This window comes from Heliangelus exortis, chromosome 13 (assembly GCF_036169615.1).
Source record: "Heliangelus exortis chromosome 13, bHelExo1.hap1, whole genome shotgun sequence".
NCBI lineage: Eukaryota > Metazoa > Chordata > Aves > Apodiformes > Trochilidae > Heliangelus > Heliangelus exortis.
Window position 1 is genome coordinate 15,486,407 of NC_092434.1, and position 26,464 is coordinate 15,512,870.

Below are 26,464 nucleotides of genomic sequence, written 5' to 3' on the forward strand. Positions count from 1 at the left end.
GCTCAGATAAGACATCTATATATTAAGGACTGCTTCCTTAATTCAGTTCTAGAATACTCAGTTTGGAGCCTTCTCTCTCTCCTTGCTCCAGGTCTCATCTATGAAATGCCAGTTCCAGTAAGTGACACATCACAGGAAGCAGCTTACTGCTTGTCACCCTGCCTAGGTACCTGTTTGCTGAGCAAGACCAGTACAGCATTCAGGTGCAACTCAGTGAACAATCCTGGCACTGAAAAGCAGAACAGGCTCTTGTGTTGGGGTGGGTACTCTTGCTTCTGCTCTAATGCTCCAATGCAAAGGGTGAGGTAACTGCAGTGCATTGATTTATACCTTGAAGATGACTGAAAACAAATGTGTAGAAGAAACCCATTTTCACAGTTTCTGGATACCTTCAACCCATAGTGTTGTACAGTTACTGGTTTCAAATTTCCTGAGTTTAATGGTTATAATTACTGGCCGTCAACCTTCTTACATTCTACAAGATGTTTAAAATTTCATGTTGCTTATGGCTAGAGAGGGAGAGGAAATTCAAACTACAGTTATGATTTTGCATCTGATGTAATTTATCCCTGAGAAAGGCATGCTAGGCAAAGACTGGCTTCAGGAAACTGCAGTGTTTGCACAGAAAATACTGAGATATTAACACAGGATAATACTGTCACTTTTGGAACAGCTACCCAACCCATTCTACAAAAAAACCTTTTGAGAAGTCTGCAAACTCACATTTCTGGGACATGGGAAAGCATAATTCAAGACAACCCAGGTATTAAGTCCAAACTGTTTTAACATAGAAGCATAGCCTTAACAAGGACAACAGTCCTTTTTTTTTTGTCTATTATTTCCCCCATTTTCAAGTTACAAAGCTGAGTGGCCTTTGCATTAACCAACTTTACACTACAGACCTATTGCCAACATCTCCCAACGCTTTTTCCAACTGGGAAGTAAGTGAATAGCTTTGATTAGACTCCATTTTACCCTGGTGTTCTGGTCAGGAATTGATACAGAAACAAACAGCAAAAAGTAATCAGGACTTTCTCAAAATAATAAGAACTATTATATCCTCCTCCATTTTATCTTTCTTAGGGCAATAATCAATCTGCTTTTCATAGGAAGAGGCTGAAAATTATTTTAGAGTATACAGTAACACCATGCTAAACAGCTGATGCCTGACGTTACTCCCACCCCAAGCATGCTAAAACAGAGATACAGATGATTGTTTATATCAGTAATGAGAAGGGAGAAACTTTGGACAGACTCAGCAATTAGGGTAACACCAAGTACTACACAAAATGAATTCACAGTTAGAATGTTTCAATTACTCTCTTAATGTAAGCTTGTAATACCAGAAACACAGTTACTACACTCAAACGACCTTCACTCAGTCTTGTAGCTATGTCAAATATCAGCCACAATAATTCAGTATTTGAGTGCATATGGTCTCTGATAAAATTCAATTTTAATCTTGGTGACCAAACAACTTTGCTAACCCCAGTGTAAAACTGTGCAGAGTAAGGAGCAAGAGTGTGAGTAAGGGAGCTGGAATACAGCTTTCAGCATGGGGTAACATGCATTCTTCTTTGAGAACAATGTCCTATTTTTCAATGTTATCACTGCCATCTCTTTCTGAAGTGGCTCAAAGTTTTACAGGGCAGTACTATAAAATCTGTAGATTCCAAGTGTTATCTTAGTTTCTTGGAAAACTTTCTTTTGACAAAATTTGCAAGCAAACTGGCAGGTCTGCAAGAACCATAAAATGCAACAACACTGCCTAAGGGCTTAGCACTAAAAGGAACACTTACCTGACTGCCAGAGCACTAAGAAGAGCAGTTAGAACACAGCCTGATAGAAATCTCACTACTGACAATCAAACCCAACCTTCTACCCAATTATTACAAGGCCAGCCCAAATGGGCTAACCATCTAAACACTGATCCTTTGGGGCAGATCCCAGGTGCTTAAGTGCCTAACACCAGAATGAGCCTTTGGCTGCCCCAGGGTGTCCAATCTGACCTCCACCCACCACTCTACAAGGGTGTTGTCTCCTGCAACACCCTTGCAGGAGGGTGTCCCCTACATCTGCCTCAATTCTTTGGTAACAGCTGATTACCTACAGGGTCCTGTTATTTTTTTGCAATACAGTTAAGATACAGCAGAAAGCAGTCCAGTTCCCAAAAAATTACACAAGGAATCATCCCATTCATCACCTGGCCATGGAGAAAATCTTTACTTACTTTTGAAACTTTCTTCTTTGAGGCATCAGTACTTTCTGCTTCTTCATGTTCCTTAACACCTTGGGTAAGATTTGTGTAGTTGACCAACTTGCCAAGCAGAGATGACACTTTTGGGCGTATATCAAGTTCTTCCTGTGGAAGAAGATAGAAACAGTCACTTTCTGCAACTCACAGCATTTATGAAGGCTGGCTGGGGTCATGCCTTCCTTTGGCATGCCTGAGGCTGCCAGGGAACACACCAGGAAAACTGTCCAGGGAATGACAGAATTTTGTTGTGCCTGAACCACTGATGAGAGGATTTCATTTTCTGAAAGGAGGGAAAATCTGACAGGAAATGGTTATGGCCACAGGCTTCCATCCTTCTCCTTAGGTGCTGAAAAGCATGAATTACAGCAATAAAGAAGTCATCTGAGCCTTGGGATTGTAAGGGAATTGATGTGTACCTTGCATGAATCTGTGTCAGCTTACACAAACAAATACACTTTTCAAAAGGTCAAGTTGCCAAATAAATCAGATTTAGTGATTAAACTCTGATTATTGCAGGCATTCTAATAATTTTATTACATCTTTCAAACTCTGTAATCTAATTCATGTGTCTCTAAGTTTAAAACCTCAGAAGTCACATTTATAGAGGCTTTACACCTTTACTATACAACTTGTGTTTCTGAAAGAAAGTTTAAGGTGAAAAAACAAACAAACAAATCACTCTCTTCTCCTTTTTCTCTAAAATGCCCTACATGTCAAACTGCACAGTAAGTGATGTATGGTAAAGAGAAACAACCCTCTACACAGGAAATAAAAAGCAATTAAGAAAGATTTCAATGTCTGGAGTTCTATCATATCTTCATGTATCATCACAAACAGTTAATGGGAGGATCAATGGCATTATGTGCTTTGTATCTGATGGCAGAAACTAACTCCAAATGTCCCTTTTCTTCTTCCTTCCTCTGATCTCATCCAGAGTTTCAAAACCTGATTACAATTCCTTCCAGAAAGAGTCTGAGGCAAGTCATGCTTCCTGTTGAGCAGCATGGCCTTAGGGATGCTACCTGCTGTTCCTCCTACTAAGTACAGAAAGAGCCTGCAGCCCTGCTGTGGTACTGACTTCTTACCTATGAAAAAGGTGGGTGTGTGACTAGTAGCAGCCAGCCCCTAAGTGGCCAATTTTTGGTGACCTACAAGTGAGTTTATTAGCAGGACTTGGAGGGAGGAGGCACCAGAGCTGGAAGCATGCTGCAGGCTCAAGCACACTGCCTGCAAACATGGCTGCAGCATTTCCAGTGAGTCCTACCCAGCAGCAGGTGAGTTCTGCTTGTCCAGGCTCTGTGCTGAACTCCTGGCAGGGTGCAGAGCCAGCTCAGGCTGCCCCACACCGAGTTCCCAGAATAGGAAGCACCAGGGACACTTTGCCAGTATTGCAGTGAAGCTGTCACTCAGAAGCCTGGCTTGAAAGCAGCTGCAGAAGCACACAAAGACTCTCTGCACCACTCTCCAGCAACTGAGGTTCTGAAAACATTTTTTAGAAACTTGGTCTTAGCACACCATGGTGTACCTGGAGTTAATGCAGTGCCAGTGAGGGGAGGACGTAGAGGAGGATTCTGCTGGGCTTGTGGTGGCTCCAACAGCTCCTGCATGACAGACTGGGCCTCCTTACTTCCACATGGAAGCAGTCCTGCCTCTCTGCCTCACAGTCCTGAGTGGTCATAATAATAGATTTTTCATCACACGGGGTATCTGTGCTTCCTGGTGTCTCTGACAGGAGACGTGCACCCACAAAAAAGCACGTGGGTAGGAACTCAGTACTACTGATACAGTGCAGTCATAACACAGGATACTCAGGCTAATGAGAGTACCTGGATTTAGGCACTCTCCTGAAGAATAAAATGGTTCTCCTTAATGCAGTAAATCAGCCCATCCTCATTTTCCACTTCTTATCCCACAGTGACAAGCTTCATTATTTCAATTATTAAGGTAATCTCTGGTACCATTATAATTTTCTATTTAGTAGACATTCCCCTAAAGACACCAATGGCTTAGATTTGCCATACAGTGAGAGTTAGGTATCAACCCACTGCCCAGACTTCTGCAATGTTTTATCTTCTACTTAACACTATGTGCTGAATACCTCCCAACTTGACAGATCACAAATCACATTACAAATATGAAGAACTGTTAGAAATTACCTCAAATAAGGCCAGATTTCTGTCATAGTAATCACCTCCCTTGCCAGCTTCTGTATTGTTCAGGAAAGGACTGTTTTCTTTATGATTGCCATGACCTGCAAAGAAAAAGCAGCAGGTTTTGATAAAAGCAGAAAGATAGACTTTGTAGCCTTGACAGAAACCATAGGGAATAAACTTGTTTAGTCAATTGCATCTGTTTCTTTTTTAGTAGCTGATGTTATGAAACGTTACCAGTATCAGGTGTTACTATCAGGGCAGAGTTGTTTATTTATCTACTCCTCTGGTTTAATTAGAATAAAAAAATCACCTCGAATTAACAAGTATGGTCACAGCAACAGCACTATCTGCACCTTTATTTTTCTTATGTTCTCTTCCATATCTATTTTTAAATAGAGCAGGAACAAATTAAAAGACAGTTCTTATGCAGACAGAAAAACTGAGCAGTATGTCCAAACAAATCAGGTAGATTTATTAAGACTGAACAATTCAGAGGCCATATTCTGTTATCATAGTACAGGGAAATATCAACCAAAGCCCCCCCCATTTTATGATGTTGGTGGCTTTCTGTTGGTTTTTTTGCTGTGCCCACTAATCCCAGACATCAAATGAGTTCATTATGCCTTTACCCTTATTCTATTTTGAACATTTAGGACTGCATTCTTCAGGCTCCTCTTATGCTTTTAAGATAAAACCTAACATCATGTACAGTAGAAGAAAAGCATTCACATATGCAATAAATGATGTTAAAAAAATAAAAACAAACAACAAACATGAAAGATCAGTAGAGCTTTTTCCAACAAGTAGTAATTAAAAAAATAATTTGAGGTCTATAGTATGAAATTAGCTATGAAGTAACAAAAAACCAAACAAATAAAAAAAATATTGATTCCAGTATGCAGAATTTTTCAGACCTGTGGCTCACACTACACTCTGCTTGACAAAAATTCCTCTTTTGCCTGTAACTCTTCACTCCCTGTTCTTTCAGCCAACACAAACTAAAGAGATTTCCAAGAGTATCTCCTTAAGAAAGGATCAATCCAAGGAATACTTTTTTATTAGTATTATTCACAAAAACATAATACCTAAAGAAATCAAAAATTCAAGACAAAAAATTTCAATTGAAAATAATGTAAGTTAAAGAACTATTGTTAACTGAATACATAAAAAGTAGGAGATTACAACTGGAATGCTCACGTGTATTTTCAGTGATTAAGGTACTAAGTTCAACAAGGCTACAACTGAATTATTCTAATATACTTGAAGTGAAAGTATCTCTACATTCTGAAATACATTCTGAAATCTGTATCAACTTAGAAACTGAACCTAACAGGTAAATGAGACTCCTCCTCTGCACACAATGAGCAGCACATATTGCACAGCTATAAAAGTAATTGCTGTAAATGGAAAAATTAGAAAGTTCAGCACTATTCCTACTGAGGTGAAGGGATGCATAAAAAGCATTTTTGCTGAAAACTGCTGACAATGCTTTGAACAAAACTGTTGGAAAAAAAATATTCACAAATAATGGAGGTCTTTTTAAGCTTCTGGAAGTAAACACTTAGCTGACCAAAATATTTAGGTGGCAGTGTGCTGCTTACATGCCTGTCACTCTTCCCAGAGCTCTAACAACTAACACCCAAGTGTTAATTAGCAGCTACCTTCCCCAAGTGGGCTCTGCTTATTTGCTGACCCCAGGGTGTCAGTTTAAGAGCTATCACACTGCTGGACACTGTAGGAAAATATCAGCAACACAGCATCAAAATAAAATGTTGTTTCACAACTTCATTACAGCTAAATATCCACTAATAAAAAAAACAAAAAATCTTCAAAATCTACTTGCTTGCTGTATCTGTTATGTCTCTGCTGTCAGAAGGAGTACAGAAGACCAATTTTGTTGCAGTATGGACTGGAAGCTGTGCTGCAGCCAATTCTAGCCTGTCCTGGTTGAAGTACATTTGTGGTTTTTGCTGAGGAAATTGAGTTATCTGTCATACAGGTTTTATTTATTAAATTGGACACAGATGCAAGTGATAATAACAATACCAACAGAAATACTGTCTACTTAATTCTTTGGTCTATGCAGTACCCTATCATTACACTTTCCCAGCACAGCAAAGCCAGGAGCAACTTGGCTTTGTTTTCTGATTTCCTATTTACCAGCTGAGATAAACAAATGCCTGAAAAATCGAACTGTTTTGTTTTTGGTTTTTTTAAATTCACTGAGCAATTTTTAAATCAATTCTTTGCTGCATTAGTTTTCCTTACTCTTCCACCAGGAACCTTACAGATGCAGCTTACCATTGTCCCAAAAAAGTATGGGTGCTCCTTAACCTGTAATGCTTACAGAAACTCTCACCTTTTCTCTGTATAAAATCCCACTGTTGTCAAGATAACCCAAAAATTCAATCACAGATTTTTATATAAGTTGACAATAGTATTGCTCTTTCAAAATACCAAGCCTCTTATTACTGTCATCAGTATAGCCTACCCTTAGTTAAGAAAGATTACTTCACACCATCTCTCTGAGCCTGACAATGACCAGTGACTTCAGATGACTCTTCAAGTTAACTGAGATTATTATTAGATTTATCTTTGGTTTACCTCCAGTAACTTTTTCACAACTGGACTCTTCAGAAGCGATGTCTGTCTCTTAAAAACAGCTTCCCTCTCCTCTATCGTTATTTGCACTTTCAAGCAGCATCCAATTCCTTCCCATTAGACATTCCTTCTAAATCTGACTCCTTGGTGGTTTGCTTTATTCATCTTCCTGCACACAGTAAGCTCAAGCAAAGCTAACTGCAACAGCAAGATCAGTAGAACTAGCAAATGGAAACAGGGTATTCTTTTTCAATTACCAGAGCACATTTTTTCTCTCAATGGAAAGGTTCAGATGATAGGGAAGTACAGGCAGCTTTTTGTCCCATTCACAGCACTAGCTCCACTACCCTGAAAGCATAATACAGATTGCAAATTACTGCAGACAATGCAAAAATAAAAGTGAGCTTTCAGACTGCATGATTCTACTGATTCAAGGAAGTGACACATTAAACCCCCTCTCAATCACCATGCACTTCTAACAGAAAGCTTCTGTACCTAAGTCCCTATTCAAATTCTTGACAATGACATCCTATTTTAACTTCACCAACACATAGCACTGGGTGCTGCATAGGTCTGTGCCAATTCAATGAGTATTACATTGCTAAATCAAATACAGCTAATTAAATGACAGCCAATATCACCTTCTGCACAGCAGCACAGTCGGTGCCATTTCTACTCTTCAGACACATCCTAAATCACAGCATCAAAGTGCTCATATCTCATTTTCTCCCTTTCCATATTCTGTTTCCAATTTCATGAATAAAACCTATGGCAGATCACCATTTCAAGAAAAATCACAAATGTGCTTTCACAAAACAGAACAGAATGGACTGCAGCACAGTATCTACTGCAATAAAAGCTTTGTCTAGTATATTCCATCTGGCAATGACCAACACCAGCAGCTTCAAAGAGACTTACTTGAATGGGAAGATCTTGTTATCTCCATCAGTTTTGGAAGAGAGTGGAGGTGACCTCGGAAGGCTACTCCGGGGAATTCTTGCCCCAGCTTCACATGAGGACAGTTTAAATCCTGAAGCATGAAGTCTCCTGGGCAAACACCATCGTGGGACATGCGTACAGTTTTCGACATTCTTAGTTATCAAGTCTTTGGTCTTGGACAGTAGCTATATGGTGTTAGTTTTCATCATCCAAGACTGTTTTGCAAAGAACATTTCTTAAAGAGGGAGCTATGTACTCTGCAACAGAGAATAATTTATTTACCTTAATCCCTAATTGATCTCCATTTTTGAGGCAGGTAAGCTATATTGCAAGTAGATTAATGTTTCCTCTTCATTTGTTTCATTTCTTCTCAGTTTTTGTTATCTTTCAATAAATAAAGCATTTTATTTCTACCAGTTCTCTTCAAACCAAATTATTTTATTTGCAGCCACCACTATAATTCTACAATTTATCTGTATAATCTCCACCATAGTTCCCTGAACTTTTTAGCACTTCCCTACTCAGATATGGACACAGGTCTGTAAGAACAAGACAGAATAAAAGAAATAAATGATGTCCAAAACATTTCCTAGCTTTTATCTCATTGCCAAGAGAAAAACTCTGTGGCAAAACTGTGCCAGATAACCTACTGAGTGATTTCATTTTGTTCTTCTCCAAAAGATTTATCTTGTTTTTATTTTTAACAAAAGAACTATAAGAACACAGCTGACAGCGTTCACACTACAGCTTTCCTTCTGGAAGGGGATTAGGACAGAGAGACAGAATTTCACTTGTTGAGCATGCCAAGAGCAAGTCTTCTGTGCAAGCCAATGTGTTTTCTTTAGTAACTGAGGGATGAAAAAGAGAATTTAGAGAAAACTACAGACAAAACATATATATTAAAGTAACCATAAGAACGAGAGATAAGTGAGGATAAATGAAAGTTGAACAATTAGGCCAGCAAGACCAGTGTAGAGAAAAAACAGGAGTGATAAAAGTGTACTCAGCCAGACTATTAAAAGAATTCTCATCCCTGTGAGAAGGTGGCAGAAGCAGCTGCATGACTTGACATGTCAAGGTTCTGTTCTCCTACATTGCCAGTTTCTGAACTTCTTAAAGAAAATCACCACGCCCCTACTTCATCCCATTCAGCTTTAGTCCATTCAGCAGAGATAACAAATGAAAACCACAGCAATGCTGATTAAACTGCACTAAGATTTAAAACATTTTTTTAAAAAGTCTCAAATGAGGGATGAACTTTGATAACAAGCACATGCCCCTTTGCTTTTACAAGCATAAATCTGAGCTAAATAAACATAAACTGGGAGAGGCACACACACCAATGCTCACACAGACCCACTCTGCTAGGCAGGGAAGCTGGACAAAGCTCCAGACATGGCTCCAACCTGTGACAAAGGCACACAGAGTTGCCATAATCCTCCCTGACTGAGGCATTGAGAGCTAAATCTTACCTGAGGGACTAGATTTCTCCAAAGAATTTTAGTGTAAGTCCAAGTACAAAGCAAAGTTAGAAATTAAATGATGGGCTTGACAAAGGAAGAAACCTGTTGGTTTATTTACCTCTGCGTAACTGACAAACAGCAGATGTTTACTAGAAAACCAGCTCAAAGGACAGCCAAACACTCCTCCCCTCAATGTTAATTTAATTTCTGGAGCATTGTAAGAGCTAATAGATCCCTTGCAATTGTACTATCCATGTACAGGCTTCTTTCAGTACACCACAGTAAAAAAAATGTAATGAAATAGCCTGTTTAGCAGCTAACACCACTTTTTTCTGTCATTCAGACACTGTTTCACAAGCATCACTGGCCACAAAGCCTGTGAGGGCTCGGGAGACAAACTGAGCCATTTTCATGCAGAGTCTTTGTTTTCTTTAATTAAAAAAAATAAAATAAAATTAAAAAATCAATCATTTGTATTTTTAATATTCCCTACATGGGTAACACTGGATCTAAGATTAGAAATTGCAGTTGATACTCAAGCAGTTGTTATGGGCTTCTGTTACCCTGACTGCTACCTGGACAGCAGGCAGTTGTGTTTCACTCCTCATCAAGCTTGGCTTGTTACTCAGAAAGAATACAATCAGCTGCTCCCTGGAGTGCCTCTCCTGTACACCCATCTTGGCTTGCTGGGAAGTACCTCTAAAGTGAACTAAACTTAAACTGAAGCCTAATTTATAGATAGATTAAGGTATGCAAAATTTACCCCACATTGGAAAATAAGTTCTTTCTGTTCAGATTTTCCATTCACATCTCAAGATCTGCAAACTTCAACACAGCTGGTAATTAGGCCAAAATTTGGTTTCAATTTCTGACCAAAAAACCAAAACAGGTTTGCTACACTTACTGTTCTCACAAGACCTAGCGAAGCAAATGAATACACCCAGTGTAGGTATTCTACAGGGAAAATAACCTGGAGGAACAATGAGATTGCTGCAAACAGAAATTAATTCCAGGCAGAGTATTTTTTCCTTGCATAACCAGGTAATTTGATTAGTCACAACACTATTTCTGAAGACAGTTCACAGCCTTAAGGATAAAGTTTTAATATTAAAAGCTGTCCATGTTAATTTTTATATTAGAGTTCTGGTGTGGTTTTTTTCTAAAAAAACAAAACAAAACAAACCCATAACTGTTTGACGCAGTTCTTGAGAAAGCGTTTTCCAGATGTTAACAGTGATACTTTCTCAAGCACATGTATTGTGAGATAAAACTTGGTTCCCTCCAAAAGGAACATTCCAGGATTAGAAAAATCACTTCTCAAATAATTTCTAAAACTGTGTAAAAACACCCAATGGGGGTGGAGTGTTTTCAGTACTGTGGGTTTTTTAGGAGTATTGTATTTCCATCAAAAATAGGAGAGACAGGAAATAAATAGCATTGCACCTAGCTGGATAAAACTCATTCACACTACAAATTAAGCACTGGTAATGAAATAACTAACTGAAATCTACTAATGCCAGCTCACCTAAGACCTTGGGCTACCAGGTCTTTTTCAATGAAGATGGCTGAAAGCACGAGCTGTAAGTTGCAGGCTGACCCAGTATTTTATGAAAATAAAGGGCAGAGTTGCACTAGATAACAACCCATGCAGCAATAAGGCTGTATGAGAGGGAAGAACAGAATGAAAGGACAGATCTTAATGTGGGTGGATAACTTTTAAGCAGCAAAGAGATTTTCTGTACTTCAAACACAGGCTTGAACTATCAGTTACACTGACACAAAACTCTCACATTCCAGACCCACACACTTCCGTAAGCAACTGCAGCTTAAGCACCAAACTATGGACATTCATGGGTATTTTTAAGGTTATAATGTGTTCATTCACCATTTTAAGACTAACACATTACAGTATTCACAATGTTAAATTGATATAGCCATTAAAGTTTTGAGTTAAGTGAATTTTACCCAGCAAGTAAAGGCTTGCTTCTTAAAATTCTTTATACTCCACACTGCTCATACATACTTACAATCATCAACAACTTTGGCATCTACAAAAGGTGACACAAGCAAAGCACAGCTGTCCCAAAAAGTAAATTTAAAGTAAATTTAATATATTATTCACAATATATTAGTTCCTCTGAACAGCTCAGATTTCTGCAGAATGCACTTGTTTGCATCCTCCATGAAACAGCAAAAGCTTAGGCAAACAACAACCTATGCAACAGTTAAACTGCACCAGAGTACAGAATTAAGTGAAAAACAGAACACAGATCTTTATTTTATCCCTAGATAAACCTGTGTGAAGTTATTATCAAACTTGTAGGACACCTCACAAAACCAGATCAGAGAACAGCTTACCCATCAAGTTGACTGATACTACTGAACTCAAAAGATTAAGTTTAAGAAACCTGTGTTTCAGAAAGTGCAATAATTCTATTCTTCTGTTAAGATACACTGGTATTTCAGAACACTATAGTCCTATGTAGGTATTAAGATCAACATGAAGTACTTACCCTTCAGCAATAGCTCTTTGCCATTTTCAGTAATTTGGTTTACCATTATTCTTCTTTGTGCTCTTAGTACATGCTTTAGCAAATGTCTTCTCCGTGAAGTCCTGAGGATTGGACAAGTTTAATAATATTGTACTCCTGAAACACTTTTTTTTACTACCTCCTCCAACAAACTGACTGCTGATTTCTCTGTTGAATGGGACTGATCTCTTTCAGAAAGCAAAAGGGTTTCTCACAGAAAGCTAAGCCGACGTGGATATAATCCTGGCATTATGATCCTTTCAACAATGGAAAACATACAAATGTCAGAATCCTACTGAAAAAGCTATTTTTGAAACCCAACCCAGGCCACATTTAAGATACAGACTGCCAGCTGGATGCACACTTATTCAGGAAGGTGTGTGCAACAAATCTGCTTGCTGAGTGTGGAATCAGACAGCATTTGAAGCCTGCTAATGCCATGAAAAGTATCGCTCTGTGACGTGAGCCCTCCAGGCATTTCAGCTTTCAAGTGAAAACAGTGATGTATTTCTTTCCATCTTCAATACTTTTTAATATGGCCACCTATTAGTGGACAAATCACACACAAGATCACCAAAAAAAAAAAAAAAAAAAAAAAAGCATCAGCATGATGAAATGGAGGTTTATGTAAGATACATAAGAAAATACTAACTTAATGATTCTAAGCAATTCATAATTGCCAGAAACCACTCCGTTCTGCTCATTCATATCCTTTGGATACCAACACACAACACTGAGACTTCTCTGTGTCAGACAGTAGGTGCAATCAACAAGAATGTCTATGTAATTAAAAATGCCAAGTCACTTTTGAGAAATTGGATTTAGAAGCTCACATCACTTAGAAGCTTTCATAATACAACTTGTCATCGCCAGCTCAAAAAATACACTATAAAAACAACCTTTGTACTTCACTGTAATCCACTTCAGAGATTCTTTCATGTGGAACAACTCCCAATCATTTATCATGACTATCCTCCCTGAAACTTCATCTCTTCACATGCATGAAGGCACTTCAGATACAGCCCATCCTATATCAAAATACAGGGAGAAGCATTCCAGCATTTTCCATGACTCAGAAAAAGCCTCTTAAGCTTGTGGTAAAATGTTCTTGCTTTCTCTAAGAGACAGCAACTTCCATCTGTGAGAGCAGCATGCAGATTCCATGCAATATTTAAAATTCACCTTCCCTGATAAGAAATACTGGGAATTGTTTTCAGCCTTATACTTGTTCAGCTGACCACAGCTGCAGAGGAAAGAAGATGAGGTAACAACAAAATACAACCCCGCAAAAAACCTGTTAATGGTTGGACTTGATGATCTTAAAGGTCTTTTCCAAGCAAAACAATTCTGTGATTCTTCAGCTCAACATGTACCAAAGGAAAAAAAATGTACGGGAACAAACCAAGGAGAACAAGCAGATGGGAACAATGGCCACTAAGTCACCAGCTGAAAAAAACTTCCTACAGGGAACAAGGGGAAATACAGAGCATATGAGCCAGGGTGCTAAGGGCCTCCAGACATACAGAAAGTAACAGGAAAAGGAGGCTTAGTTACTTAAAAAATCTTGATATACATACATTCTATCCATTACATACTATTTAATGTACATTAACAGCCATCTATTATTCATTCCTGAAACACAGTAGAAAGATAACTGTAATTGGTCACAGCTCACTGCGAAGCCCTTAATGTTTTAAAGTTCTCAGGGAACTCATAAAGAAAGTGCTGAATATCAGATTTCTACTACATTTGAGAAGTACTTTGCTCCATGTGAAAATGAAGCGTGTGAGAAATTTTAACTAAAGAAAACAGGAAAGTAAAAAAAAAAAAAAAAAAAAAAGAGAGAGAGCACTGAACTTGTCTGTGCTCCAAGGATGAAGAGTTGACCTTTCAGGGCAAAGTGCAACAAACGGCCAAGACTCTCTGTAACTCTGATCATAACACTTAAAAAAAAAGTAAAAGTCAGCATGAGACTTCTCCAAAGTAACTCCACCCCACTGAACATTTTAGTGAGTGAAGAGCACTCTGACATTGTACATGATAAACAACAGTCCTCATAAAATACAAATATTCAAACATCCATTTTTAAAGAGCACACATGTCTTCCAAAACAGTGCAAAGTATTCCACACTGTGCAACAGAGCACAAACCAAAACTAAGTCAGATATTTGGAAAAATCCTCAGTGGTTTTTATTGTCGTTTTACAAGAAGCTCACCAGTTTGCAAGAGCACCAGGGCAAAGGGATTACAGCACACTAGCTTAGAGAAACTCTTCAAGGGCCAACAGTCAACACAGAATCATAGAATAATTTGGGTTGGAAGGGTCCTCTAAAGGTCATCTAGTCCAACACCCTTCAGTAAGCAGGGACACCCTCAAGTAGATCAGGTTGCTCAGAGCCTCCTCAAGCCTCACCTTGAGTCCAGGGATGAGGCCTCCCTGGGTAGCTGTTCAATTTTTCCACTACAGAAACACAGAATCTGCCAAGTTGGAAGGGACCCGTCAGGATCATCAAGTCCAACTCCTGTCCCTGTGTCTAGGGCACACCCAGAATCACAATACTCTCATAGTCTCTCATAGACCAGGTGAGGTCTTACCAGGACACAGTAACATGGCAGAATCACCTCTCTCCATCTGCTGGCCACACTTCTTTTGATGCAGCCCAGCATGTAAATGACCTTCTGGGCTGCAAGCGCAGACTGCTGGCTCCTGGCCAGCTTTTTCATCCACAAACACCCCCAAGTCTTTTTCTGCAGGGCTGCTTTCTAAACCTCATCCCCCAGCCTGTACTGACAACACAGATTGTTCCAACCCAGGTGCAGGACCCAGCACCTGGTCATGTTGAATCTCATAAAGTTCACCTGGGCCCACTTCTCCAGTTTGCTCAGGTCCTTCCAGATGACATCCCATCCCTCTGGCTGTACCACTCAGCTTGGTGTCATCTGCAAACTCACTGATGGTGCACTCCATCCCACTGTCTGTATCGTTGATTAAAATATTAAACAGTACAGGTCCCAGTATGGACCCCTGAGGGACACCACTTGTCACTGGTCTCCATCTGGACTTTGAGCCATTGACCACAACTCTCTGGATGTGACTATCCAGCCAATTCCTTATCCCCTGAACAGTCCACTCATTAAATCCATATCTCTCCAGCTTGGTGAGTAGGATATTGAGGGTGGTCATGTCAAAGGACTTGCAGAAGTCCATTTAGATCACATCCACAGGTCATCCCTTGTACACTGATGTAGTTACCCTACCACAGAAAGCCACCAGGTTCATCAGGCAGGATTTGCTCTTAGTGAAGCTGTGCTGGCTGTCTTGGATCAACTTCCTGTCCTCCATGTACCCTATCAGACCTTCTGGGAGAATCTGCTCCATGATCTTCCCAAGCGTAACTGGGAGCAGCAGGTTCCTAAATCAAACCTGCAAGACTATTAAAGAACTCTACCTTTGTTCTTTGTATCAGTTCTGGATACAAATATATACTATAGCAAGTACTAGTAAAAGTGATGTCAGTTGTGTTATTTAGAAGTGGATCAGAAAAACAAAACCACTGAATACAAAGCTATAAAGCAGAGGAGAAAGAAAGATCTTCATCCGAGACACCAGCAGCCACACAGTCTTCTTCAACTATTCCAAATCCTGACTCAGACCTGACCTCTTACACGGAAATCCAGGGGTGGACTTTGCACACAGTAACTATACTTGGGGCTGCTCAGCCTGCAAGCAAAGACGGTCATAACACGAACTAACAATGCTATAGATAATTTTTTGAAAAACAATTATACTCCAGGGCATCAAAACTGTTTTACTGCAGCAATCAGCAATTTAAGCATGTGAAAGCAAGTCTCAGCAAGTCTGCCCTCCTTAGGAGTTAACTCTAAATCAAAGCACACATGGGCAGCTTTTAATGGCACACCATAAAAAAAATATAACTTTTTCCCTTTGACATGGAAGTGAAAGGCTAAAGTCTGAATGGTCTAAACTACTTCACAAAAAGGAGGTACCTGTAACGACTGAATGATGTTCTACATCCTCAAACACAAGAAATTGCTGGCTACTGGTAGGAGGTGAAAATGAAGGTTGGCAATTAGACTGTAGGAAAGAAAAAACAACACATACAGTTCTGTTCAGGCATAATTAGCTGGCGTAGTACAGCCTCTGCCCTAAACACAGCTCTGCGTCATCCCTCCCCACCCTGGATCCTGTTATACAATCCCTGCTACAGTTCCCTGCATCCCAGCTGCCAACATAGTTTATAGCTTTGACTCTAAATCGATGGATCACCCCCTAATTATATCACAGACATGTTAATCAATGAAAGATTTGGGCCTCTAGGACAATGCTGGTCACAGGGGTGGAATGGGGAGGAGAGGCAAATGAAACATTCTGGATCCAAGGGGATGGACCTGTGAAACAAACTTCTGGGGGACATCAGGCAAACCCAGAATCTGAACACCTTTGGAAATACTGCTAAGCCATGTTCTAAGCAAATGAGCTTCCTGTTTCCTTTGATAAAACTGTGACCACCAATACAAAGGTGGGATACTGACCATCTCCACACCAGTATTATCAACTTCCTCCCTCACCCCTTTGCCCCAGCTGCCCAACCCAGCCTGGCACTGGCTTCATGTTCTGCTCAGCAAAATGCCAGTTCATCTACATTTACGACAAGACTTAGGCTGCCTTCACTCAGCAAACCACAGCTAAGTTGGCATGACTGCCAAGTTACCTTCCCCATTCATCCATACACTAACTGAGTCAAAGCTCTTTTTGGACAATTAGCTCTTTATTCTGCGTGTCAAGCCCCACCTCTCTGTCCTACAGAGCAGAATGAAGATGAAAAGACGGATTAAAAAAATACTCCACCTTTAATAGCTACAAAAATTTTGAAAAAAATACCTTCTCAGAACTGTTCCAACTTATACTTCTATTGATCAGACATGAATTATGACCATTGGAAAGTAAACAGTCTTCCTTCCCAAACTTATTACCTGCCACAAAACCTAAAGCCCTATGGCATGACCTAGTAGAAAAAAACACTTCCTATAAGTCCAGTAACTTCTTTTTATGGTTCAGAAGTGAGAATTTAACTTCGAAAACAATGTGCAAAATAAGAATCACTGAAGACAAATACACAGTAGACAAGCTACAAAATTACCTCCAGCTAGGTGTGCAGAGGATAGCAGAAGAAACGGGACCTATTCCACACAATCGTATACAAAATACCTTATACAAAATCCAGAGAAGCTTGCCCTACAAGCATTAGAAAAGCTGTATTTTTCCTTGTCACATAGGCTTTTTATATTTAAAGACAGAACATATTAAATGTGTGCCAAGTACTTGATTTTGCTAAAAGACTAGTATTTGTGTATGGCATTTCATTATTTTGCTTGCTTACAAAGATAGTTTGCTTAGCATTCACTACAACAGCCACAGTGAAAGATGCAGTTCTCTATGCATGGCAAAATCCAAGTATACTGAAAAAAATAATCCAAAGCAGCTCAACTGAAAGAACCAAAGCAGCACTACTCATTGCTAAGAGATCACTTGGCATCATTTAAACAGATGCCCATTGGAAAAAATTAAGAAAGAGGTTTTACTAAATTAGAAAAAAAACAAAAAAAACCCACATACACAAAAAAAAAACAAACCACACCTGAAACTTTCTTTTCTCTGAGAATAAAAAAATCAGCACACTACAATTAAAAGATTAAAAATTCACAATTCAAAGGCTACTGAAGACAATGGAAACACCCTTAGAATAGAATGAAATTCCAATAGGCTTTAGACCATGTGTTAAACTGGTGCATTTTTTTTTTCTCCCATAGTTCAGGTCACAGATCAACACATTTACAAAAAAACCTTAAACCAAGAGTTTGAAGACAAAAACTCTTTGATCAAATAAATCTTGCTCCCACATATTGTTGATAATAGCATTTTTTCTGTAATACAAATCAGCCTGCACGTTAAATTATTTGCTACATCATAGTCAAGAGCAGTAATAAATCTTTAGCTTGCTCTTGTAGCTTTTTTGCTAATGTAGCTTTTCTTTCCTTGGGGCACTGGGCGTCCCCATCCTGTTACAGGCACTTAAAAAGAAAGCAGTGATCACTAAGTTTGATCTACCTCAAGGTTGCTGTTGTTCTTTAACTTCAAGGAACAGCATTTATCATATTTGGCTACATTTTCCAGTCAAATGAGGCTGCAAAGTACCTTCATCTCCATTCTATACAGAACTCTAGAGTAAGAGCCAAATACAAACTGTACATTGAAGAGCATTCAAATATGTAATCTTTCATTTTGTTGCAGTGGAAAATGAAAGGAAATGTCAATATTTTCTTTCAGGAAGTGAAATAAAAAAAATTTGCAAGTGAAAATTGAGTAATACGTACATGGGTCGATGTTATACATGAGAAAGATATGTAGTACAAACACAATATAAGAAACAAAAAAATTTAGTTGACTTTCTTTTGTAAAAAGCAGAGATTGAATAGAAAATATAGCACTCAACTCAAGTTTGAAATGAGTGCTTAGCATGTCAAGAGAAGTGAGCATTTGCAGGTAGAATTAGATGAAAAATCCATGTCTTTTCAACTGCAATTGCTTAGCCTTCTAACACAGGTATTCTCCAAACCACCAAAACTCAGAAGCTCCAAGACTAGCAGAGCACTGGTTGGGTTTTTTTTTTTAATTTCTTATTTTTGCAACATACAGACCTGCACATGCACAGCTATAGGAGTTGCTTTCAAATCACTTAGGCATATCACAAAGATGTCCGTCCCAGAGCATTTCCAAATAACTAAAATGCCAGAGAACCCACAAAAAGTCCCATGTTTTTCTATATTTAGGTAAGTCTCCTGGCCACAAGCAGTTGGCACCAAGATACACTTGGTACAGGACAGCTGCAGCCTCCCCAGTTGCAGCTCTTAATCACTGCACAAATGAGAAGAGGTAGGAGACACAGCCTTAGCAAAAGTAACAGTTTATAGTAACACCAACTTGTTCTTTTCCCTAAACAAGCATATTAATAGAATTATTAAACCTTACAAGACCCCTGCTAAAAGAAACGTGAAGTATCCACCGTGGACTCTGCTAGAATGAGCTTATCAGAGAAATTCTTTTGTTTACAGGCTATTAAGCTATCTCTTTCCCCACCCAAGTGTTATAAACAGCTAACCATGTCACAAAGCACTTCTCCACTCTCATTTTTCACATACCTATCTCATACCTTTCTTTATCTGAAGCAAGAGTTCACTTATCTATGCACCTGTATTACTGAAAGAAGTATTCTGGAGTTTGGCACTGCTACCACTGCTGTGCTAACAGCCCAGTGCACAAACTGAAAAAAACATAATACAGGATTTCTCAAGACTGATCCCTCTCAGGAGCTATATTTCAAATTATAACCATTGCTGTCTAACCTACAAGTATCTCACAAGAATACTTTATGAAACAGAAACAAATATTAACATGTTTAGTACTGAAAGGACACCTTTTGTATCTCCAAACTTACACACTAATCTATGGAGAAAGAAAACAGATGCCAAGCTTAGAAGATCAGGTAAAAACAAAAAAAAAAAAACCACCACAAAACCTTGCTCATTAAAATGCAACTAAATTGAAGATGTAGTCCTTGTACCTTTTCCAGCAAGGCAATAGTAAACAAATCACTAAAAGAGACAGCTCACCAGTATCAATGTATTTCTGTTTTCAAGTTATTTTCTTTCTTCCCAAGCAATTCAGAGTTTCTGCCTCAACTCCCCCCCTTCAGGCTTCCCCTTCCATAACTTCTTTCAGCAGTTTTGAAGCAAAATCAAAAATGCTGAAGATGCACATACCACAGAGTTATGCAAAAATATTCTGCTATCATTGTTTTAAAAGCACCACTTACCCACACTGCTGCTAGTAAGAGTTTTTTAATTAAAGGTAACCTAAAATACATTTGGACGTGTGTTTCTGTCACTCTTATTTACCTCTAGTATCTAATTCATTAGAAGATCAATTGTATCTTATCTCTGGACTTTGCCAAAACACACAGATATACAAAGTAAGGGCTTTGAAAGGGATTTTAATTATTTATGTATTCCTATTTCAAGACATACTTTATGTAAGCTTTATTTCAAGTCTTGCAAAAGACTTAAAACCTTTACCAGTAAGTTACCACATATTAAAAAGGAATAAACCAAGAAGAAGCTTTAAGCACACTTACTGCAGACCTTTCCTAATACAGCTTCTCAAAAATAGCTTATTGCAAATGACCAGCACAACCTGTTGCTGCACAAGGGCACTGTACATACTGATGCAGACTGTAAGAATGAGGAAAAAAGGTCTCGAGTCCAACCAGAAAACTCCAGGCTGAGAGGAAGCCATGTGATAACTGGAACATAAGCAGAGAAATTCATTGGCAAAACCCAAGAGTGGCAGTTGACCAAAGCTGGTTAGTGACACCAAGCTGATTAGTGTCTCATTTCCACACACAGAAGTCACAGGAAGATAAATAACTTCCCACAGGACACATGACACTGCCACACTTCAGTTAACAGTGTGCACAGTCACTGTGGAGCTGAGATTTCTATTCAAGCAAAATTTATTTTTTAAAAACACTATTCAGGCCCCACTGTCCCTCTTCTCACCCTGTGTACCCAAACTATCATGCTGGCATTATTTCAAAGACTGAAGAGATGCCAAATTCACATTTCTCATCCCTGCCCATCCATAAAGCAGGGATCACGTATTTATCATAGGATCACAAGATAATTCTTTGTACTTCTTTTTCTAAATAGAAGTGTCAAAATCTATTACAGACAGTGGCAATTGGTGAAAACCTGCTTAAGAAAAAAAGACTGATTTTATTCACAATCACTGAAGCTATGTGGGAAGACTGAATTACTGCACACTGACTGAATTATTGCCTTCTTAAGTAAATGGCTGACAATTCTATTGCAGGATGGCTTCACATCTGTAGTGTTTAGGTGACACCATATCACTTGATGTCCTAAATAGAGCAAAATTCAGAAAAAAACCCAACACCATTCACAAACAAAGCTATGAAAAATAGATTGGAGTGAAAAGGTCAGAGTGAAATAAGATCCAGAATCGTGAGTAACAGCCTAAGAGATTGTGCAATTAGTGCCAGACAACAAAACCACTGCTTTGCACTGTTCCAGACCAGCTATAAACAGTTACATTACCAGGACAGACCATACTCCATCCATATAATTACTGAGTCACTGTAAACTATCTCTGACCAAACTGAGCAATCCAAAGAATTCTTTGAATAACGTTCTGATTAGGAAGCTGATAAAATAAAACCTTCCCTGGAGATTCTCCACAGAACAACTGCACACAATTCCTGATACTGACTATGCTGGCACTACCTACTGCATAGAAAGTCTGGAGAATGGGCTTTGCTCAGGCAGCTCTGTGAGCATTCATGCAGTGCCAAGATGTACTGAATGCACCTTGATAGGCACCACAACCTAAAACTCTACACTCAAGTCAAACCAAGTTTACCTTACCTGGAATCAGGGGCATCACCAACACCAATAAATTTCTCCACAAGTCCCACAGTCAGCTGCCACAAAAGGCTCTGGAGGGTCATTCTGCTCCCTCTAGTCTGCAGGCTCCAGCCACTGCTAAACAGCTGTGAAATACTCTCTTCCTCTGGAGCTTCCATCTCCACCATGTCTTATTACCAAGGCTTCCCCAGCACAAGAGGCTGCAGTACTCTGCACAGTTTGTAAAGAAAGAGGCACCAGAAGCCAAAGGAATAACACAAGGAGTTCAGACTCCATTCTGCACTGCCATAAACCCAAGAAACCTAGCAAAATACAGAAAAGGCTAGGGGGGAAGAACATGCTTGTCAGTACAGGCAGGCAAGACTGCAGATCTTTATGCTACACCCCGAGGATATGAAACAACACTTAATTACTATGAAAGTAAATTAAAAAATAGAAGGCAGTTATAGTTCAAACAGAAACAGAACTAACTACCATATATTAATAGAGATGTTACTAGATATTTATCAGTTTAAAATAAAGAGACTCTGCTAACTTTCAGCAGCATGGCTCTGTGCTGCACTTGGAACAGCAGACAGTACTTCAAGAGATCACAGTTTGCCAGCTACTGAGAAGTCTGTGACAGGGAACTGAGTATGCTGAAGTGTGTTGCTTGCACACATCCTTCAGACAGTCTCATAGACAAGTAACAGGCAGTCTGAGTCGACCTTCCTTCACCCACCACAGCAGTAGCTTCCACAAGTCACATTTACCAAACCATGGCCAAAGCCAACTAGGGAAAACAGTACTCCCCCAGATCTCTGAGATGGGTGAAAAACACCTGTTATTTTCATACACATGAGCTAAATGTTTAGTAACCCAAGAGAAAAACAGACCTCTTTATGACACCAAGGCCCTGCAAACTGCCTGTGATAACAGACAACCTGGGAAAAGCACCTACTTTCCATCATTCCAAAATGCCCACAATAGAACTGAAAAGAACTGACATAAGAGAGTTAGGCCTATGTAAGCTACTTTAAAATTCCTTTGAAAAAATAAGCAGACAGAATTAAAACATAAAAAATGGCATGTACTGGAGATTGAAGTACAGGTTCAAAGAGAACTGAACAAAGTGACAAGGAAGGAACTGGACCTCGATCTCACAATAGTTGAGTATCATTCACCTTGTTCTCTTCCTTAAGCACAAGCCTGAGCAATGCAGGCTCCCCTCAGGCATCCAGTAACACTTGCAATCTGCAAAGTTTGACTGTATGGGCAAGGAAGAACAGGTCAGGTGTTTACTGATTTTTCTTTTGTTGCCTAGAGTTACACATGATTCACAGAGGGTAAGTCAGTTTCACCACCTGAACCCATGAGAAGATCCTCTTCCTAAAGCTTACAGAACAAAACCAAAGCAGAAAAAAGAAACAGATCCCCCACAGAGCTAGAACGACGCTTTACCATAACTACTTAGCTCTGCAAATCTGTCCTTCATTCTCTCACTCCAAACACTACATTTAATTTTTTACAACTCACAACAAAACCGGTGTTTTGGCTTGGCTGCCAGGTTAAGCACCGGTATTAGCTGCCCAATTAAATAATGTACTTCTCACCACCCAACATCCCCTCCTACTTACGTGATCCTCTTCTGTAACTGGAATAAATTAACCGCTAACAAAAAGCAGCTCTGCCTTGCAGAAGCAGTTGTGAAAGACACAGAGACACAATGCACACGCTGTAGCATTCAAGGGCCCAGTCTGAGAGAGAGAGAGAGACCTATCTGGGCAGAGGCATTTTTTAAGATGATATAAGAAAGGCAGCCACTTGAGATTGGGCTACTTTAACTGAATTCTCTATCACTTGTTTATTTTGGCACTGAAGCACTGAAAATATTCGAGCGAATCCCCACACACTCTTATCACCTGTGGAGACTGTTGCTTGTGGGAGCACCGATAACGACCGTCCCCCTGCGCCCGCCCCGCTCCCCGCTGCACCCCGGGCTGTCAACAAGTGGCGGCGGACCTGAGGGAACCCCCGGGACGGATACCCGGGCTCGCCTCCTCCGCATAGCGGGAGGACACCCCGGCCACCCGCATCCCCAGAGCACCGCCGCACCCAGCGGGGCTGCTCTGTCACCGCTCGGCGCGGGCCGCCAGCGCTGACAGTCGGCGACACCGTTCATTCGCCGGGCCGGGCTCCCCGCGGGCCTCGCCAAGGCGGCGAGTCCCGGCCCTGGCAACAGCGGAGCCGCCGCCCGCCCGGAGGTCCCCGCGAGGACTCCTCCTCTGGGCGCGGCGCCCCTCGCCACCCCCGAGAGCCGCTATCGGCGCCGCCGCCTTTGTCTGCCGCGGCCGCCGGTGGCGACGCGGAGCAGGGAAGCCGGGCTCGGCCCAGTACCCCGTAGGAACGGCCAGCACCGCCGCCCCACCGCCCCGGCCGTGCCCGCTCACCGTCGGAGCTGACAGTGTCGTAGGAGTCACCAGCGACGGGTGCCGCGGCCGGCTCCCGGTAGTCCACCCAGCTGAGCCCTTCTACGCTGTCGTACTCGGCGCGGTGCTTGTCCTCCACCGGCACCACGGTGAAGTGCGGCATGGCTGGCGGGGCGGCGAGGGCTCCCCGCGGCACCGCAGCGAGGCAGGCGGGACGCGGCGCGGAGCCGGCGGCGCATTCCTGCCCCGTGCGGTCACTTCCTCTCAGGAAACCGCGCTCCTCAACTCCACCCATTCCCCTCCGAGCGCCGGGGCGGCGAGGCGGAGCGGCGGACGCCTCGCCCGGAGCCGGCGGGCGGGCAGGCCAGGGCCGTCCGGCAGAGAGGAACGGGCGCGGGGGAGGGGGTCTCTCGGCCAGGCAGTCTCGCTCAGCAGCGGGAGCGCGGAGGAGGGGCCGGAGGCGGCGAAGAAGCGGTGCCGGGAAGGGAGAGCCTTCCTCCCGTAGTCATCCTGACAAGAGACGAAGCTGGGTCCGGGGGCGGCGGGAGCCGCGGTGCGCTGAGAGCGGGGCAGGGGGGGGGGGGGGGGCTTGAGGGGCGGACCCCCTCTGCCCGCGGCCCTCCCTTGCCGGTGCTGCCTGGCCGCCTCGGGGAGGAAATTTCCTTCAGCCGTGCCCCGGGCCCAGCTCCGTCCCCCTCCCCCCTGCCGCCATTTGCTGGGCTGGAGCGGTTCAGGGAGGGCGTTGGCGCGGCGCGCCCAGGCCCGAGGGTGGGCGCGGCCGCGAGGGAACGAGGCCGTGGGGGATTGTGGGGGGGGAACCTCCGTGCTGGGGCCGGGCGGCCTGGGAAGCCGCTTGGGGAAAAGCTGCGGTTCCCTGCCGGGAGGAGGAGGCGGGGGTGTCTGTGGGGTTCCTCCCAGGGGCAGGTGGTCGCGAAACCGCCGGGTGTGATGGTTGAGGAAAACAAGGGCAAGTGGGGCACTGGCAAATAAACCAGGAGCCCCATTTCCCGGCTGTGAAGGAGCAAAGTAAGCCACGTAACAATTCTCACGACTTCCAACAGACTTAAACGTTGGGCTTCGGCTGATAAACAACAAAGTGGTGAAAGCCGTACTGTCACCCATAGACCGGATTTGTTTTTATGCAAGTTATCGTTAAGTTCACATGCAGCAGCTGTCCCCGCTTCCTGTGTGTGGGGTGGCAGCGGGGTGGTTTCTCTTTGGCTGCACGAAACCCTCAGACATAACGAGGAGCAAGCCCAAGGGAAACAGAAACATGGCTGCACAATAGGCATGGGGGGAGTGCGGGGAAAAACACGGCACTGGGGAAATTTGAATGCCAGCTGGAGCCAAGGGTATTTCTAGCTATATGCAAAGCAGACAGTTGCTAGGGCAGCAGACTGCGAGGGCAGGTGAACTGTGGCCCTGCTGCGAGGGCAGGGGCCTGGGAGTTGGGATTGCACCATTGTTTTGTCCCGCTAATGGAGGCAGTGGGTTTGCCACCCCCTCCCAGCAGCCAGGACGGACGCCTCGGTGGCGGCAGGGTCCATAAAGCTTGGGGCACTCCTGCCTCAACCTTTTGTCCCCGAGGAGCAAAATTCAATTTTGCATTTATATCTGAAAAAGCTGGCGCCAATGGCTGGTAAATTGGCCTTAAATTTCATATGCGGTAGCCTCCACGTGAAGTTTAAACATGAATTAATAAGTTGGTATTTATTGTCTATTTGAAGGCGAGTCTTGAAAGTAAAAGCATCCCTTTTTAATGCATTATGTAATTATCATAAAAACCTCTAGAGCACAGTTTGTGCATTTTCCTATGGAATTTTAGCTGAAACTAGTCCTGTAGGTTTTTGACCAAAATACTCCTTAGTCAAGGAATCTGTTCACAAGGACAAGTTAATACAGTAATGATAAAGCTTTTGTCTTTAGATGGCATAGAAGTCTCTGGGAGGATATAAAGCTTAGAGCAGAAGAAGAGGATGAAGACAGGTCTCTCTCTGTTCACTTAACACAAAGGTGCTGGTACACCACTTCTGGGGAAAGCCAGAGCAATTACACCTCTTAGTATTGATCAGACTGGTTTGATTGATTTCAGGTGGAAAGTAAGAAAGGTGGAAAGACTTGAAAGTTTTCATAGAACACTTCACTTCTGTCTATTTGCTCTGTGAAGGAAAACAACAATGGTCTTCATGTGGCTATGTGTATCTCTTTAACAGTTTAATCACTTCTGAAGGAGATAAAAAAGCCCCTGATTTTCCTCCGCTCAAAACTCTCAGTATCCTGAAGACCTAGGGCAAGAGGTTTTTTCTCCAGTAGCCTTAAAATGAGCACACTTGTAAATACAATCCCACTGAGGTAGTAAATTTCTACCAGCAAATTTTGTGGGCAAGTTAGGCTGATTTTGATATTCTATAAAGGATTTTTGTTAATTTTAGAAGCATTATTTCTGGCAGACAGGAAACATTCATGTGTACCACTTAGTTTGCCATCTTGCCTCCAGCAATATTTTTTTTACCCAGAGGAAAGTGGAACAGTTGTCCAGGAAGTAGAATTTTCTGTTTAAACCTCTTTGAACAAATTACATTTCATTAGT

General features: G+C 41.5%; 1 protein-coding gene across 14 annotated transcripts in view; it reads right to left on the minus strand.

Moving 5' to 3' along the window:
* Positions 1-24,370, minus strand: part of SLC12A4 (solute carrier family 12 member 4) — a 45,932-nt gene extending 21,562 nt beyond the window's left edge. For 2 of the 14 annotated variants that reach the window (XR_011728523.1, XM_071756955.1), the window contains exons 1-4: positions 11,927-12,027; positions 7,930-8,207; positions 4,414-4,508; positions 2,231-2,362 (exon numbers count right to left, since the gene is read on the minus strand). Coding sequence is in view for 11 of the 14 variants with exons in the window: in XM_071756955.1 (XP_071613056.1) it covers positions 2,231-2,362; positions 4,414-4,508; positions 7,930-8,101 (399 nt within the window). In the remaining 3 variants the exon portion in view is untranslated. Of the gene's footprint in view, positions 1-2,230; positions 2,363-4,413; positions 4,509-7,929; positions 8,208-11,378; positions 11,432-11,926; positions 12,028-20,157; positions 20,326-21,466; positions 21,899-23,082; positions 23,218-23,895 lie in introns of those variants that run through there. The other 12 variants (XR_011728522.1, XM_071756952.1, XR_011728521.1 and 9 more) reach the window with 11 other exon arrangements.
* Between the last annotated feature and the right edge of the window lie 2,094 nt (positions 24,371-26,464).